The sequence below is a fragment of the Haemaphysalis longicornis genome, unplaced genomic scaffold (assembly GCF_048455015.1).
Source record: "Haemaphysalis longicornis isolate Haplotype H1 unplaced genomic scaffold, Haemaphysalis longicornis Haplotype H1 scaffold_1, whole genome shotgun sequence".
Taxonomy (NCBI): Eukaryota; Metazoa; Arthropoda; class Arachnida; order Ixodida; family Ixodidae; genus Haemaphysalis; species Haemaphysalis longicornis.
Window position 1 is genome coordinate 470205681 of NW_027526203.1, and position 14545 is coordinate 470220225.

Here is a 14545-nt window from a genome sequence, read left to right on the forward strand (position 1 = left end):
GAGTCAGTCAATGCAGGCTTCCAGTCCGACCCTACATACCGAACCCACGCCGTTGCTTCAAGTGTCAGCGGTTCAGGCGCGGCACAAACTCTTGTCGCGGCAGACTGACGTTCACAAAATGTGCAGCACAAGACCACCCATCTGACAGCTGTCCATCGCAAACCCTCACCTGTGCAAACTGCCAGGGACCACATGCAGCCTTTTCCAGAGCTTGCGAGAAGTTCAAAGAAGAAAAACAAATAATTAACTTGAAGGTCGCAGAGAACATCACTTTCCCAGAGGTGCGAAAGAGGTTTGCCTCTTTCCGTCTGGGGAGGTACGCCAACACAGCTCACTGGGGGACGGAGTGGCGTCTGCTTTCGGCAGATACTCAGTAGCGGGAGTCGGACTTTGTCCCGCTGCCACCTTTCCCCTGGGTTGCTTCAGGCAGTCCAACCTGTCACCACCACTTGCTAGGCCAACAGTGGCTGTGGTGGCAACAGTCATCGTCGGGACTGATGCTGCTCCGGCCCCTGCTTCCTCACCCTCCCTGCTTCCACTGGAGGCTGCCGAGGAGATGGACACGGGGGATCCCGCGCTGGCTCCTACCCCTGCCGCATCGCCCGTGCCACCTGTGGCGCTCCCAACACCTTCGGTGGCAGTGGCTCAGACAAAGGGCACCCGAACGAGTGCCAAGTCCGGGGGGCCCGGTCTGCCGGACACCCTTAGGACATCTGATGAGGAAATGGATGTCGGCCCGTTCCTGCCTGCAACGCAGCTCAAGGAACGGCCTTGGACGTTCAAATCAACAGAAAGGCCCAAAAAGCTTCCTCCGAGAGTACAAGCCCCGAAAGACAAAACTTCAATGCACACACACACACACTCCAATAGCTCTTAAATATCTATCCTAGGAAGAGAAAATATCTTCCAGTGGAACTGCAGAGGCCTCCTTAAAAATCTTGATGATGTCTATGAGTTATTGCATTCCAGTCAGCCAAGTGTGAGGTGTCCCCAAGAAACACATTTATTTAAATTAAACTCCAAGCACACAAATTATTAAACTCCAAGCACACAAATTTCTTGAATACAGTAAAACCTCGTTACAAGAGACACTCAAGGGACCCCGAAAATGTGTCTCTTGTACCGTATTTACACGATTGTAAGTCGACTCGAATGTAGGTCAACCCCCTAAAATTGCACCTCTCAAAAAAAAAAAAAAAAATGGCTCATGCTCCAACAGGAGCCGTGCGCTTGCGGCATGCGTGGTAGATGTTAAAAAAGAAAAGCTTGTGTATAACCACCCGGAATAACCATGCGCTGTGGGTTGAGCGGGAAGAACACATTCACTGCGAGATGACAACCATCAAAGCAACCGGCAGCGGCCACTGCCGTGCGATACCACAACAAACAACATGGCGGCTGACGGAAGCGGCCGCGCGCGATTTACTTTTGAGCGACTAACCTCCCACCATCGCGTTCGGAAGTGTAGTGAACAGTGTACTATATTTGTGGCTACGTTAGCGCCGCGCATTGAATCAATTGATTCGCTAATACTTTAGAGACGAATAAAACGCTTCTTTACGCGTTTTTGCACGTGATTCGTGCGCGTCGGCGTTGCGCGGGGGATTTTTTCACGCCCGTGTCGACGATTCCGCGCACGCGGCAGGTTCTGCTTCTAAGTGTCACGATCTAGTCCCGCGTTCGTGAACCTGGGAGGGTAGGGGTACCCTCCAGCCGAGAGACGACATGCAGCGTGCTGGTGGTGACGGTGACTGACCCCCGAGCAGCCGTGCTCGGAGGTGTTTATTGCCCGGCCACCCACAAGGTTGCCCACCGAGCCTGGTGGGGCCACTGAACTTAGCGGCCAACGAATATCAGGGATGGGGGGCGCCACACACTTGTCACACCCCTCACCCCCAAGTTTGTTTGTCCTACACAAACACAAAACAACACCTGTCCCCCCGGCGAGTACCGGTCCGGAGGTCTCCGCAGTCTCTCACTCCGCCGGAGCACAGGTGTCGAGGCCGTTGTGGCAGCATTAGGTGCTGCCTGTGTCACGCTCGCACCAGCTGTCAGCCTTCCCGGTGTCGAAGGACTTGCGCGTGGTGCCGCAGTGGCGCGAGTAGCACCAGCCCCTGGTGCTGTGCTGGCAGCGGTCGGTGAAGCTGGCTCCCCTTGAAGGAGTCCAGGCTGAGGTAGTGCAGCGGGCCCGTGGCCAGGCAGCCCGGCTGCGCCAGCACCTGCTCGGGCGCGTACGGGTCCCCACACAGCATGCACAGCATCAGCCAAATGTCCAGCCGGGGCCCCGCGACCGCGGGCAGCGCCTGGTAGATGTGCAGCCGCTCGATGCTCTTCACCAGCGCGCACAGCACCTGCTCCAGCCGCACGGGGTCCAGGCCGCCGCCGTCGTCCACGAAGGGGCACTGCAGGCTCTTGGCCCGGATGATGCCTTCCTCGCGCAGGAAGTCCCCCTGGCCCGCAAACACCATGACTAGGGGCAGGCCGTGGAAGGGCAGCCGGTCCTCCTGCTCCAGGTTGGCTAGCAGGGTCTTCTCGAGGCTCTCGCGGATGTACTCCAGCCCCGGCTGGCTGGTGTACACGCACAGGCAGCTGTGGGGCAGGGGCTCCGTGTGGAACGAGTTGTGCGGCAGGCCCACGTCGCCGCCGATGATACTGAAGTCCAGCGCGTACTGGGCCTTGTCGTCGAGCCGGAAACCCTGCGGGAGCACCTGCCGCATAGCCTGTGCCACCTGCTGGGCGCTGGCCCTGGCACCCAGCACCACCAGGTGCAGCAGGCGGCCGTTGGTGCCCAGCACCCCGCCACCGTTGGTGCCGGCCTCTCGCCGGTGCAGCAGCTGCTCGATGACGCCGTCCATGCAGTCGGGCTGGACGGGGCAGTGCTCCCTCTGGCACCTCAATGCTTGCCGCCGTGCCGGTGAATGTCCCCACCTCGGGCTGGAACAGGGCCTCGAACTTGGTCAGGAGGCCGGGGACGTCTGCCACTGCATGCACTGCTTCCTGATACTCCGACAGCCTCACGCCCAACGCCAGGATCCAGTTCCGGCCCAGCAGCGTCGGTGACGGCCCCTTGGTCAGGTACAGGGGAAGGGTGGCCTCCCTGTCGCCAAGGCGGACGCTGACCTGGGCTTTACCCTCGACTTGGGCGAGCTGTCCGGAGTAGCTGCGCAGCATGACGCCCGACGCCTCGACGGCCACGCCAGGGAAGGTGCGTCTGAATACTTTCCCGGCCATGACAGACACACTGGCCCCTGTATCCAGCTCCATGGAGATGGGGCGCCCGCAGACTTCGACGGTCAGCCAGTATGGTGGCACCGGCGGCTGCACTGTGGCCGCGTGCCACATGTCGAACATCTGCGGGTCTTCGGCCACGACGTGAAGCCTAGCCGCTGCACCCGAAGCTGCTGCCGCACGCCCCTGCCGCCTACCCTTGCGCCGACTCCCTCGGCCGTGGGCTGGCGCGGAACCTGTGCTCGGCGCCGGCTGCTGCTTCCGTCCGTCCGCCGTCGTCCCCCCTTGGCACGCCCGAGCAATGTGCCCAGTTCTTCCGCACGCAAAGCACTCCGCTTGCGCGAACTGGCACTGGGATGGGGGGTGGTCACCACCGCAGCGAACGCACCTGCCATGCCGTGCCGCCATCTTGTTCACCGCCGCCTCCGCCGACGATGAGCCGGCCGCACGTGCTAGCTCGCCCGCGTCCTTGGCCGCAGCCTCCATCGCCAGCGCTGCCTTCACGGCGTCGTCCAACGAGGGGTCGGGAAGCTCCAGGAGTCGCGTCTGCATGGCGGGGTCGTTGATGCCGCAGACGAAACGGTCCCGGAGCAGCGAGTCGAGCTGCTCCCCGAAGGCGCAGCCGCTCGCCAACCCTCGCAGCGCTGCGACGAACTGCCCGAGCGTCTCTCCGTCTCGGCGGCTCCGGTTATTGAAGCGAAAACGCTCCATTAGCGTCGACGGAGCCGGGCTGTAGTGCGAGCGTAGCGTCGCGAGCAGCTCACCCAGCGACTTGTCGTGCGGCGTGGCCGGCTTGAGCAGGTCGAGCAGGAGAGCGAAGACGCGGGTCCCGCAGCTGGCCAGGAAGATGTCGCGCTGTTTCGCCTCGGGTGTGTCGTTAGCCCGGAAAAACACGCCGACTTGTTCCTCGTAGACCGGCCAGGCGGACCCTTCACCCTCGAACGGCTCGAGCCTCCCGTACAGCGGCATGGCGTAATGGCGGCTGGCTTGAGGGGGCGGTGTCTCGGCGTTCTCGGTGGCGGCGTGCACGGTGGCTTCGGCCGCTCCGCGGGCTTCTTCCCTCGTCGCCAGTGTCAGTGGCGACGAGTGGCGTCAGTGGCGACGGATCCCATCCTCGTCGCCAGTGTCACGATTTAGTCCCGCGTTCGTGAACCTGTGGGGGTACCCTCCTGCCGAGAGACGACATGCAGCGTGCTGGTGGTGACGGTGACTGACCCCCGAGCAGCCGTGCTCGGAGGTGTTTATTGCCCGGCCACCCACAAGGTTGCCCACCGAGCCTGGTGGGGCCACTGAACTTAGCGGCCAACGAATATCAGGGATGGGGGGCGCCACACACTTGTCACACTAAGTTCTACTGGTTCTACCTTGGTATGACACGTGACAAGCGCGGCAGTGGGAGAAGCCTGACGACTTGCAGCACTTTGAAAGCGCTCGGGACAGCCGGCTGGCGCCGCCGGAAATGTTTAGGCACCACAGTGGCGGATATTTGATTGGCGTTTTCCCTAGCGGCGCAAATGATGCCTTATAGTGTCGTTTTCAAATTATAAGCTCCTTTCCTGCACAACCGTCTTCTATTGTGCCTTCAGTGATATCTTAAAGAGCAGTTAGCTACGCGCACCTTTTCGCGGCTGGTGATGCCGCCATGTTGCTGTCCCCGATCGCGTAGCGCGCGGCATGCGGGTGGTATTCGCGGCAGCGTCAGCGCAGCTGTGTCGTGCGTGGCGCGTTTTCGCGAGCAGAAGACGCCTCATGCGGTTCACACTTTAGACCATAACCATGGAAACGAGGGTGCAAAGCTGTCCCCACCTCGCAGCACCCAGATTTCTCGTTTCTCTTTCCGTTACTAACGGTAGACGGTTTGATTTCGATTCTAAGTCGACCCCCTAACATTGGATTGTCAAATTTGATAAAAAGGGTCGACCTACAATCGTGTAAATACGGTAACCATGGTCTCCTGTATGCAATGTTGCTAACATGGCGAATGTGGGATAACAAACCAAACTGTCTTCATTCAAATGTCTCTTATAACCAAGTGTCTCTTGTAACAGTGTCTCTTGTAAGGTGGTTTTACTGTAGTTACATGGTATTTAGGAAGGATAGGGACAGTGGCGGTGCATCCTCAGTGGGTGTGGCCATCATGGCCCGAAAATGTTTGGCGTGCCACACTATCCAACTACAGGCCATCCTTGAGGCTGTTGCCATTTGAACCATAATCTTCAATAGGCTTATAACACTATGCTCTCTGCACATCCCTTCTGACTTCCAGCTCTCGTTCTCAGATTTCGAGGGCCTGGCAGATCAGCTACCCGAACCTTTCATTCTCATAGGCGACCTGAATGCGCATAACTCTCTTTGGTGCTCTTCCTGCACGGATGCCCGAGGTCACCTGACCAGGGTTCGCACAGGTCCTTGAAAACCTTGAAAACCCTTGAATTTAGAAGTGTCAATTTCAAGGCCTGGAAAGTCCTGAATTTTTAAATGGTCCTTGAATACCCTTGATTTTTCCGGAGAGAATCAATGGCCCTGCCTTTTCACAAGAATTTAAAGTGTTTTTCATGGATTTTAGGTGTTAACAAATGTAAAGAAACATTGTAACAATCAAGTTTCAGTGTATTGCGTGAAATTACAAGTTTGGTGGATTTTCATTATTACAAGGCAACATTGGGAGCAGGCACTTGTCAATCCAATCCATATCATGATACAATCCAGTGAAAGCTAGCTGCTGTTCTCTATCTTGCATCTTCCATCTAGTCTGTGCCTCATACGCTCCATCTACGTTTGCTTTTACGTGCAAATGGTGGACGTGCACATGGTTCATCCTGCCTTGAAGCAACACTTGCTCCAGCTGATGCTCTTGCTGACAAAACAGGAGATGCAGGCAACATGAACTAAGTTTTGAAATCAAACAGCCTCAGAAAAACACAAAGAAAAAAGAAAAACCTGTAAATACCAGCCATGAAATAAAATAATAAAGCTGGGGGAGCATTCACGAACCCGTTAGCGCCTATCTAAATGTGCACTAATGTGCTTAGGAATTGGGCAATAACGGAATTTTGCATTGTGTTGAAAAAGTTGTAAATAATCCCGGATAAAACATTAGATGGGGGACTTGGAAATGTGTTTTCTGGTCCTTGAAAGTCCTTGAAAACCCTTACATTTTTGCTTTTGAAGCCTGTACGAACCCTGCCTGACAGAGAAGTTTCTAACATGCTCGGGAGCATGCCTGTGGAACAAAAAACAGCCTACATACCATAATTTAGGAAACAACACATACTCATATCTTGACTTGGCTATTAATTCCGCAGTTCTCTTTCCTTGCCTTAAGTGGGGTGTGGGCACGAATCCATATGGTAGTGACCACTTCCCCACCTCACTAACGTTTATAGGTAAAGACCCAAGCAGTCCATTTTCCCAGAACAGGCTCAATGAAGCAAGAGAAAACTGGAATGCATTTACAGAGACATCTAAACTACACTACACGTCCATAAGACACCTACACATTGAAGAGGCAACCCAACTCCTTACGACGCACATCCTCAACGACTCCACACAGTCCATTCCCCATGCCTCTGGTGCCCCGTGCAACCAGAGGAGGCCGTGGTGGAGTGAGGACTGTGGGTGGGCGCGAGAGGCTCAGAACAACGCGTAGGGTATCCTTCGTCGGTACCCCACGTTAGGTAACCTCCTTTTTTTCAAAAGGGCAAAGGCGTTAGGAAATCATGTGCGCTGGGAGGCAAAACGAGATAGTTGGGGCTCATTCATAACATCAATAAACTCCTACACAGACACATGCAAGGTATGGACACGAATACGTAAACTTAAAGGACAACAAACTCACAGCCTGCTTCGGGTCAGCACAACAGGGGACACACTCAAAGACCAGGCTTACACCCTTGCAGAACACTTTCAACATGTGTCCAGTTCTGCACACTACACAAACACTTTCATAAAACACAAACAGTCGGCTGAAAAGAAGCCTTTACTTGATAACGGCAAGTCAACCACTTCTTGTAACTCGGAGTTTTCACTTCATGAGCTGAGGGATGCTCTGAGCATGTCTAAACCCTCAGTTCCAGGCCCAGACAACATCACATATACAATGATACACCACTTACTGAGCGCCCAGATGTGCAATCCTGCAGCACTTCTTGTATCTGCAGCACAAATACAAGTGCGCAGAGTTTTACACTGACACCTCGAAAGCTGCCACCTCTGTGTCCTATGCTGCGCATGGACCCTGCTTTATTGCCACTAAAACTCTCAACAGGAATACTAGTATCATTACGGCAGAGGCTTATGGTATACTTCTTGTTGTTAATCATATTCTTCAAAGTCAGAGTCCAAAATATATTATCTATACAGATTCCCTAAGTGTTGTGCAGGCATTGTCGTCTCCAAGGTCTTCCAAAAACCATGTTCTCAGTCTTGTGTTCAATGCCATTAGGTCTGTATGTGCCTAATAACTTGATGTTGTTCTTTGCTGAGTACCAGGTCACTCTGGGATTTCTGGTAATGAGGCGGCAGATCAAATGGCCGCTACTTCTGCACTCCAAAACACAGTTGCCATGTTGCCGTAACAACTGTACCCTACACTGACATCAAGCCACACATCAGACAGCACCTTCGCTAAACATTGGAGACAGACTGGAGTATGCCGACAGACAAGTTATACATAATAAAACCATATTTGGGACCATACACCACCGATACATGCAACAGATCCACAGAAATCGCCTTGGCTAGGCTACGGATAGGGCACACACATGCAACGCACTCGTATTTGCTCATGGGATCTTCAAGACCCCTGTGCAGTAGGTGCGGAGGCGCCCTATCCATAGTTCACATACTTATTCAGTGCAAGGTGTGGGGAGGGCCTATCCGTAATTGACATTATAATTACATGCAAAGCACTCCACACAACAAGACGCAAACACTTCCCTCAACTATACAAACAACACATTCCACTACACCCAGCATTGTTTTTAGCGGATGATCCCACGATTCCTCTACAACGCACATTTAAGTTTCTTAGCGAAATCAAGTTTTCACACCTCATTTTCACATCCCAGCAGAATGGAAACATTCGATTATCTACCCCATCCCAAAGCCAGGGAAAAAACCCAACAGCATTAAGAATCTCCGACCTATAGCTTTAACGTCAACGCTATGCAAGCTTCTCGAGCGCATGGTGCTGACTCGGCTCACATACCACCTCGAGGAGGAGAACCCACCTTTTTTCGATCCAGCCCAGACTGGCTTCTGACCAGGGCTGTGTAGTCAGTCGTAGTCAGCCCGTTCGCTCCGTCGCGGTCTCGGCGTAACAGGTGCGTGATAGCAGCGCGGTGGGGCGTGGAAGGGCGCGCGCTGCTTGCGCATGCGCGCTCTCCCCCCCGTACTGCTCTCCCTCTACTGCGCGCGCTGCAAATATAGCGGCTAGCGGTCGCTCGTGTTTCAGTCACTGCGTTGCTCCTTCCTTCCTTGGTTGACGCTCGTGCCCACGTTTACTCGTGTCTGCTACTTCAGCATCACGAAGAAGCGATGGAAGCAGCACTGCCTTCAATCAGTACTGAGGCCCCAATGCTCTGCATTTACTCGTGTTCCCCTCGCGGGAAGGCGCGGGAATTTTTTTTTAAACACTATGAGTTCCAGCTGCAAGCCCACAAAACTATTTCAATATTTGATTGATCCCACCGGAGCGAAACCTCATTCATTTGATGGCGCCAGTTTGACTTGTTTAATGAAGAAGCGCCTCACTGTTTTGTACTTGGTGGCATGGATATAAGCAGCAGAAGGCCTGACAGCAATGGTAAAAAGTGATGCCAAAAACTATTTGCAGGTTGAAAGGGGTCGTGAAAAGATTAAAAAAAAAATAGTGTTGTGTGGGTACTTATAACTGTGGAACCTTGATAAACAATGCATGCCCGTTTCATTGCCTGATATCGGCAAATAGGAAAAAAACTGCAGTTACAGTTTCCTGGAGGCTTTCCTCCTCAAGTTTCACGGAGGCTTTCCTCCTCAACTTGTGAAGTGATGTCTTGTAAGAAGCCAATCATAGTTCCCCCTCGTCCGCACAGCATGTCGGCATGGAGCAGGCTCGCAAAGGGTCAGATAAAGAACATCAGCGCCATGATGAAACGCCCTGAAACTGAACGGGAGATGTCTGATCTCTGATACGACTGATCAACATGGCTGAACTTTCAGTCAACAACCCGGGCGAGTGGCACAGGCAGAAGTAACCAAGTGTAAAGTGTGAACAGTTTGCGCTGTTTCGCACTAGTCTAAACTGTCGTTCTGCTAGCCGGTATTCTTGCACAAGCTTGCCGAGATCTGTTTCACGTAGCCTGTAATGTGAGTTGCGCGAACGTGAAGCTTCTGGCCTGATGAGATATGTGACCAAAAGCTTAAAATGAGAGTTTACTACATAAACACGTTTATCGAATGAACTTTCGAGTAGCCGGAACTTAAAACCAACTCGTCATTTACTCATCAAGCGCAACAATAACTAGCGAGAAGCAGTGATACAGCGCTGAGTTGCTGAGTCTCACCATCACACAATTAGATTGCTTTCCTCCAATAAACAAGAACAATGTGGTTAATGTTGTTTCGTTGATTGGACATGTTCCCCTTTGGCTTACTGCAGAAGCCTTCAACAGTAAGTTGGCAGTTAAAGCTCTGGGTTGATTATAGAGTTTATAAAAACACACCAGAGTGCTGAATTCCAAATGCGAAGCGGCTTTTATGGCACAGTTTCTGCTGCGCGCGCTTCTCGCGTCGATACTGTAGTGGGTAAAGTGTCCGACTTCAATGCAGGCTGGCCATAACGTTGGGCTGGCCAGGCAGCTGCAAGTTCAAATCGCACGCGGGGCACTTTTTTGCTCGAGCGGTTTTGTGCCATTTGATACAAAATAAAGGTAAGATTCTGAAGAGAATTCGGCAGAACAACGTGAGCTTCAGCAGGGAAAGTGACTACAAACTGTACCAACAGCCAGTAGGTCTGAGTTCTGCTACAATAGTTGCCAAACAACCGAAGCGGTCGCTACACCGGTCACGTCGATGGAAAACTGTTTATGGCAACGAATAAAGGATGCATTGTTTTTAAAATATTGGGTTTGCAGCCGTACAGAACAATAGGCACAAAGAGCGGTTAATTCTTGAATATTCCTAATGTGACGTCATTGCTAATTGCACTGCTGACTGGTGGTGCTCACATGGTCGCTTGAAATGCACCTCAGAACATGCATTTCAAAGGTGTCTGCTAAATTCCAGAAGCAAGGAATTGTAAAAATATTTGGGATTTATGTTCCTAGAAGGTTGTTCAAGCAGACAAAATTAAGCAAAGACAAATGCATTTTCCCTTCACGACCCCTTTAAATGTACAGGAAAATATTTGCAGTCTTCAAACTGCGATTATTACAGGGTTTTTCTGATTGACTGCATTGCAGTTATGGCATAACCACAAATACAAACGTGCATTGCTTGAAGGCTTACTGTTCTGCTAATATAGCTAGAGCTGAGTCTCCCGCTGCTTTCTGTCATCTGATTTTGTCAAGTTTTTTTTTTTTTGTTGCACAGTGCATGCAACAACGCAGACTATGATTAGTTAGTAATTAGCTAGTATGGTCTAGTACGAGTGAATTCTTGGCTTGAAAGCAGCCTCGCATCAAAGGTCAAAACAGGGACAAAGCAGATTCTCTGTGGTGGCACATTTCCTCCACTGAAGTGGTGCCAAGGCATCTGCGTACGCCTAGGAGTCATTGCACCCTCCAGTGCAGAACTCATCATGGCACTTACAAAGTTGCGCCTGCCTGGCTGGAGCAGCGACATGGATGAGGCTGCAATTAGCTGGACCTGATCCAGCCTTTGCAGGTCTGGGGATGCTCAGCCTGTCAACAGCTGCTCAACTGTGGAACTTTCAGCGCCCTGAGACAGGGCCCCTTGACCTCCTCGCATTGCCGTCGAAGGGGCATTAGTGGCGGCGACCATAAAGGCCTCTCAGGGTGGGAGCTACGCACGTGTGCACGAACTGTGCAGGTGCGTCTCATAGCATCGAAGTGCTTATTCGCTCATCCCACTGACTCAAGGGGAAAGTGGTTACAGCAAAGGAAGGGGTCAACAGCCTTACAGTCGGCATCAGCTAATCACACTAATGAGCATCACAAGGTTCCCCCCACTCTACACAGATGTGGCAGCCAATCCTATCGCATGCGCCATAGCAGTGACGATCATAAATTGCCGTCTACATCAATCCAGCTCCATTCTGAACAGAGAACCCCACTGCTGGAGAAGAGATTGCCATTGCTTTGGAAGTGGTGCATACACCCTACCCCATCACCACCACCATACCGAGTGACTCAAAAGCTGCCATATAAAACTACAGCTCTGGTACCATATTTCCACTCACCTCCCAGCTCCTTAGGGGGCCCATGAAGACAAAATACAAGATTGTTTTATTCGAAAGATTTGGTGTTCTATAGGGCCCTCAGCACTTGTCCAGTAGCAAACGATGCTTTATTCACTAAGACACTAAACATTTTAAGCAAAAATTTTAATTCTTTCGCTAAATCGTGTGCTTCATGATGTCAGCAAGGATGTGTTCAGGGTAGGTACCTGAAACAAAAGTTAGTATGTTGACTAAGGCTGCTGTGAATGGCGCAACGTGCCTTTTGTTTACTGTTTACCTTCATAGGTGGCGCCAATACTGCTCAGAGAACACCGTCCGCACTTGCTCTGTTTTTGAGTGGATTTGTATTTGGGTTACTTTTGTTATGGTTGATAGTAATCATTCGGGTATGCTCGACAAACAGGGTCATGTAAGTGGTGATGTTGCTTATGCAAATTGGCCAGTGTTGTGTCAGACAGGCCCAGTGTGCCCGATATCTGTGCAGCTTTGGCCGGCATAGTGGTGCAGTACGCATTGGTGCTATGTTCACGCTTCCATTGTTGACCCCGCCATTCGTATTGCTATAAAACAAATGTGCACTAAATTTAAGTGCAAATATAGCTCATTCTGTAAGCTTATAGATCGTGTTCATTTTGCATTGGATTTTGTTGGCTTGAGCCAATCGCAGTGAGCTGCCCATAATACGTCATAAGTTTAGTGCAGAAAAGTAGCTAGGGTGTAGCATGCCTATTCTCTGTTTTCCCTCATTGTACAGCTTATTTGAGTGAAGTTTGCATTAAAAGTGGTGTCAGTGTTATTCTAACGAACCAAACTTGCATTGTTGTCTTCATGGCCGCTTAAGGCGAGACCTCACTTCGAAAAAACATCATCCTCAAATGGGTACCCGCCCACACCAATCACCCTGGCAATTCGGGGCACATGAGCAGGCCTGAGGGTTCCCGCTCAATTCCAGCAAATATAGCCTCCTCGCCTGTTTGGACATACTTGCCCATCTTAGATACACAAGACAACAGTTCCCAGCCCCCCAACTCTACTGCGATGCTTGTCCGTATTGCACCATCTCGTCTGCCTCACTTGAGCACATCCTGTGGGCATGCCCATCCACTCCGGCATCGCCTGCGTCACCTCACACCCATCATGGGAACATAGTGCAAATTTAAAGCGCAAAAAATTTTAGACAGACGACGAACGAGACAAGGACAAGCGCTCCTCCTTGTCCTTGTCTCGTTTGTCGTCTGTCTAAAATTTTTTGCGCTTTAAATTTGCACTATGGATTACCAACTAGCTCGAACTCGTACGTTGTTAAACCATCATGGGAAGCCTCCCTGTCTGTCCCAGACCCCTCCGTACAAGAACTGTGCCGCGTTGCAGAGGACACCACAATGCCCCGCTGTGATGCACTGCATTCATGCGGACCAAGCCCTTGTGCAGCTGGCGGTTTACAATAAAGTTTCTTGTTTCCCTTTCTTTCGCACAAACAGCACGGGAAAACAGCTGGTGAGGCCCAACAATTCTGCAGTCTTTTCCATCATGCGACTTACGTATTTCATTGAATTTCACGCTCAAATTGGCATAAGTGTTATTTCGACAAAGCAACCGTTCCCATTGGAGCATAGTTGTTTGTTGTCTTCATGGTGTTTTTAACCTCATTTAAGAACGCTACGTTATTTTAGTCGCCTTTTTTGTTGCAGCTACTATATGAAAGAAAAAGAAAATGTATATATAGCAAAGAAATGTGCACTACTCAGTCTTCGTCGTTCCTGGCTACAAACCGTGTTGTTATGTTTCAGGCTGAAGAAAAGATAGGTCATGGCAGACGGCTCCACACTCCTACAGAAGAATCGGTTTTCCAGCACCTTGGTCTGGAATACCGGCCACCTGAAGAAAGGGATCACTAGTGTCTTAGTTGTACACGTTATTATATAGATATTTTAATGTTTTTTCTTTATTTTAGATACTTACTTTTAGCAATGAATTTTACACATTGACACGGCGGCTGCATGCTTCCCGGTGTTTTCTCAGAATAAATCGGCTGCATTTTTATTGCTTTCTCTCTTTCTCCCCATTCTGACTGCACACATGCGTGTGATGGCATAACACTGAGAGCAGATCCTAAACTGAGAACGCAAACATGCTGGTGAGCAATCTGAGAGAAAATGTGCGATTAAAACCTTAATCACGGCTTACATTGAGAGCTTTCCTTATGTGTACCTGTTCTTTAAAGAGCCTACCAGCAGTAGTGGAGCATTGAAAATAGCATTCCCAGCAAAGTGGGTTTATGTACTGCTGTGCTCCCTTGGGTGTTGCCTGCCACTGCACTATGCTGCCGTTTCAGCTCTGTGAGTATAGGGCACACAAACAAACAAAAGGGTAAAAGGAGGGGTGGACTGCTCGAATGCGAAAGCTTGCAGTTTATGTTTGCAGCTATTTTCTTTTCTGGAGCCCTTGTCTCACGCCCTACGTAATGTTCCATGCACATGTAATTTATACGAATCCTGTGTAAATGCACAAGTTTCATGCAACAGGGAGAAAGAAGCAGCCAGCAATGTCCCCGAGTTTTTATTCCACTCCCGAGCATGTAACTAGAGGCAAGCACCACCGACCACAAAAACTTGCAGCAAGTGTTTAAAGGGACACTGAGAAGCGCTGTAAAAATTGTCCGAATAATTTGGTTCAGTTTAGTAGTATGTAGTCTGTGTTGTAAGTTTTCGGGGCCAATCTACACCATTTTGCACATTTTTAATGTGGGCTCAAAAAGTGCCGTTCCCCTTCCACTGTCCTCCTTGCAAGTTTGGCGAAGTCAATTGTTGCTACCCACTCATGCAAGTCAGCAGGCCAGCATTTAATCAACAGAATGCAAATGTGTGTATCCGATATGAATGGTGCTTGTACAGACAGTATTGACCATGAAATAAA

General features: G+C 50.9%; 1 protein-coding gene across 4 annotated transcripts in view; it reads left to right on the top strand.

The window, feature by feature from the left end:
* Positions 1-13672, top strand: part of LOC144156245 (DNA polymerase lambda-like) — a 30356-nt gene extending 16684 nt beyond the window's left edge. For all 4 annotated transcript variants that reach the window (XM_077688161.1, XM_077688162.1, XM_077688163.1 and 1 more), the window contains one exon: positions 13420-13672. In XM_077688161.1, coding sequence (XP_077544287.1) covers positions 13420-13435 — 16 coding nt within the window. In that variant the 3' untranslated portion in view covers positions 13436-13672. The remainder of the gene's footprint in view (positions 1-13419) is intronic.
* Positions 13673-14545: the final 873 nt, after the last annotated feature.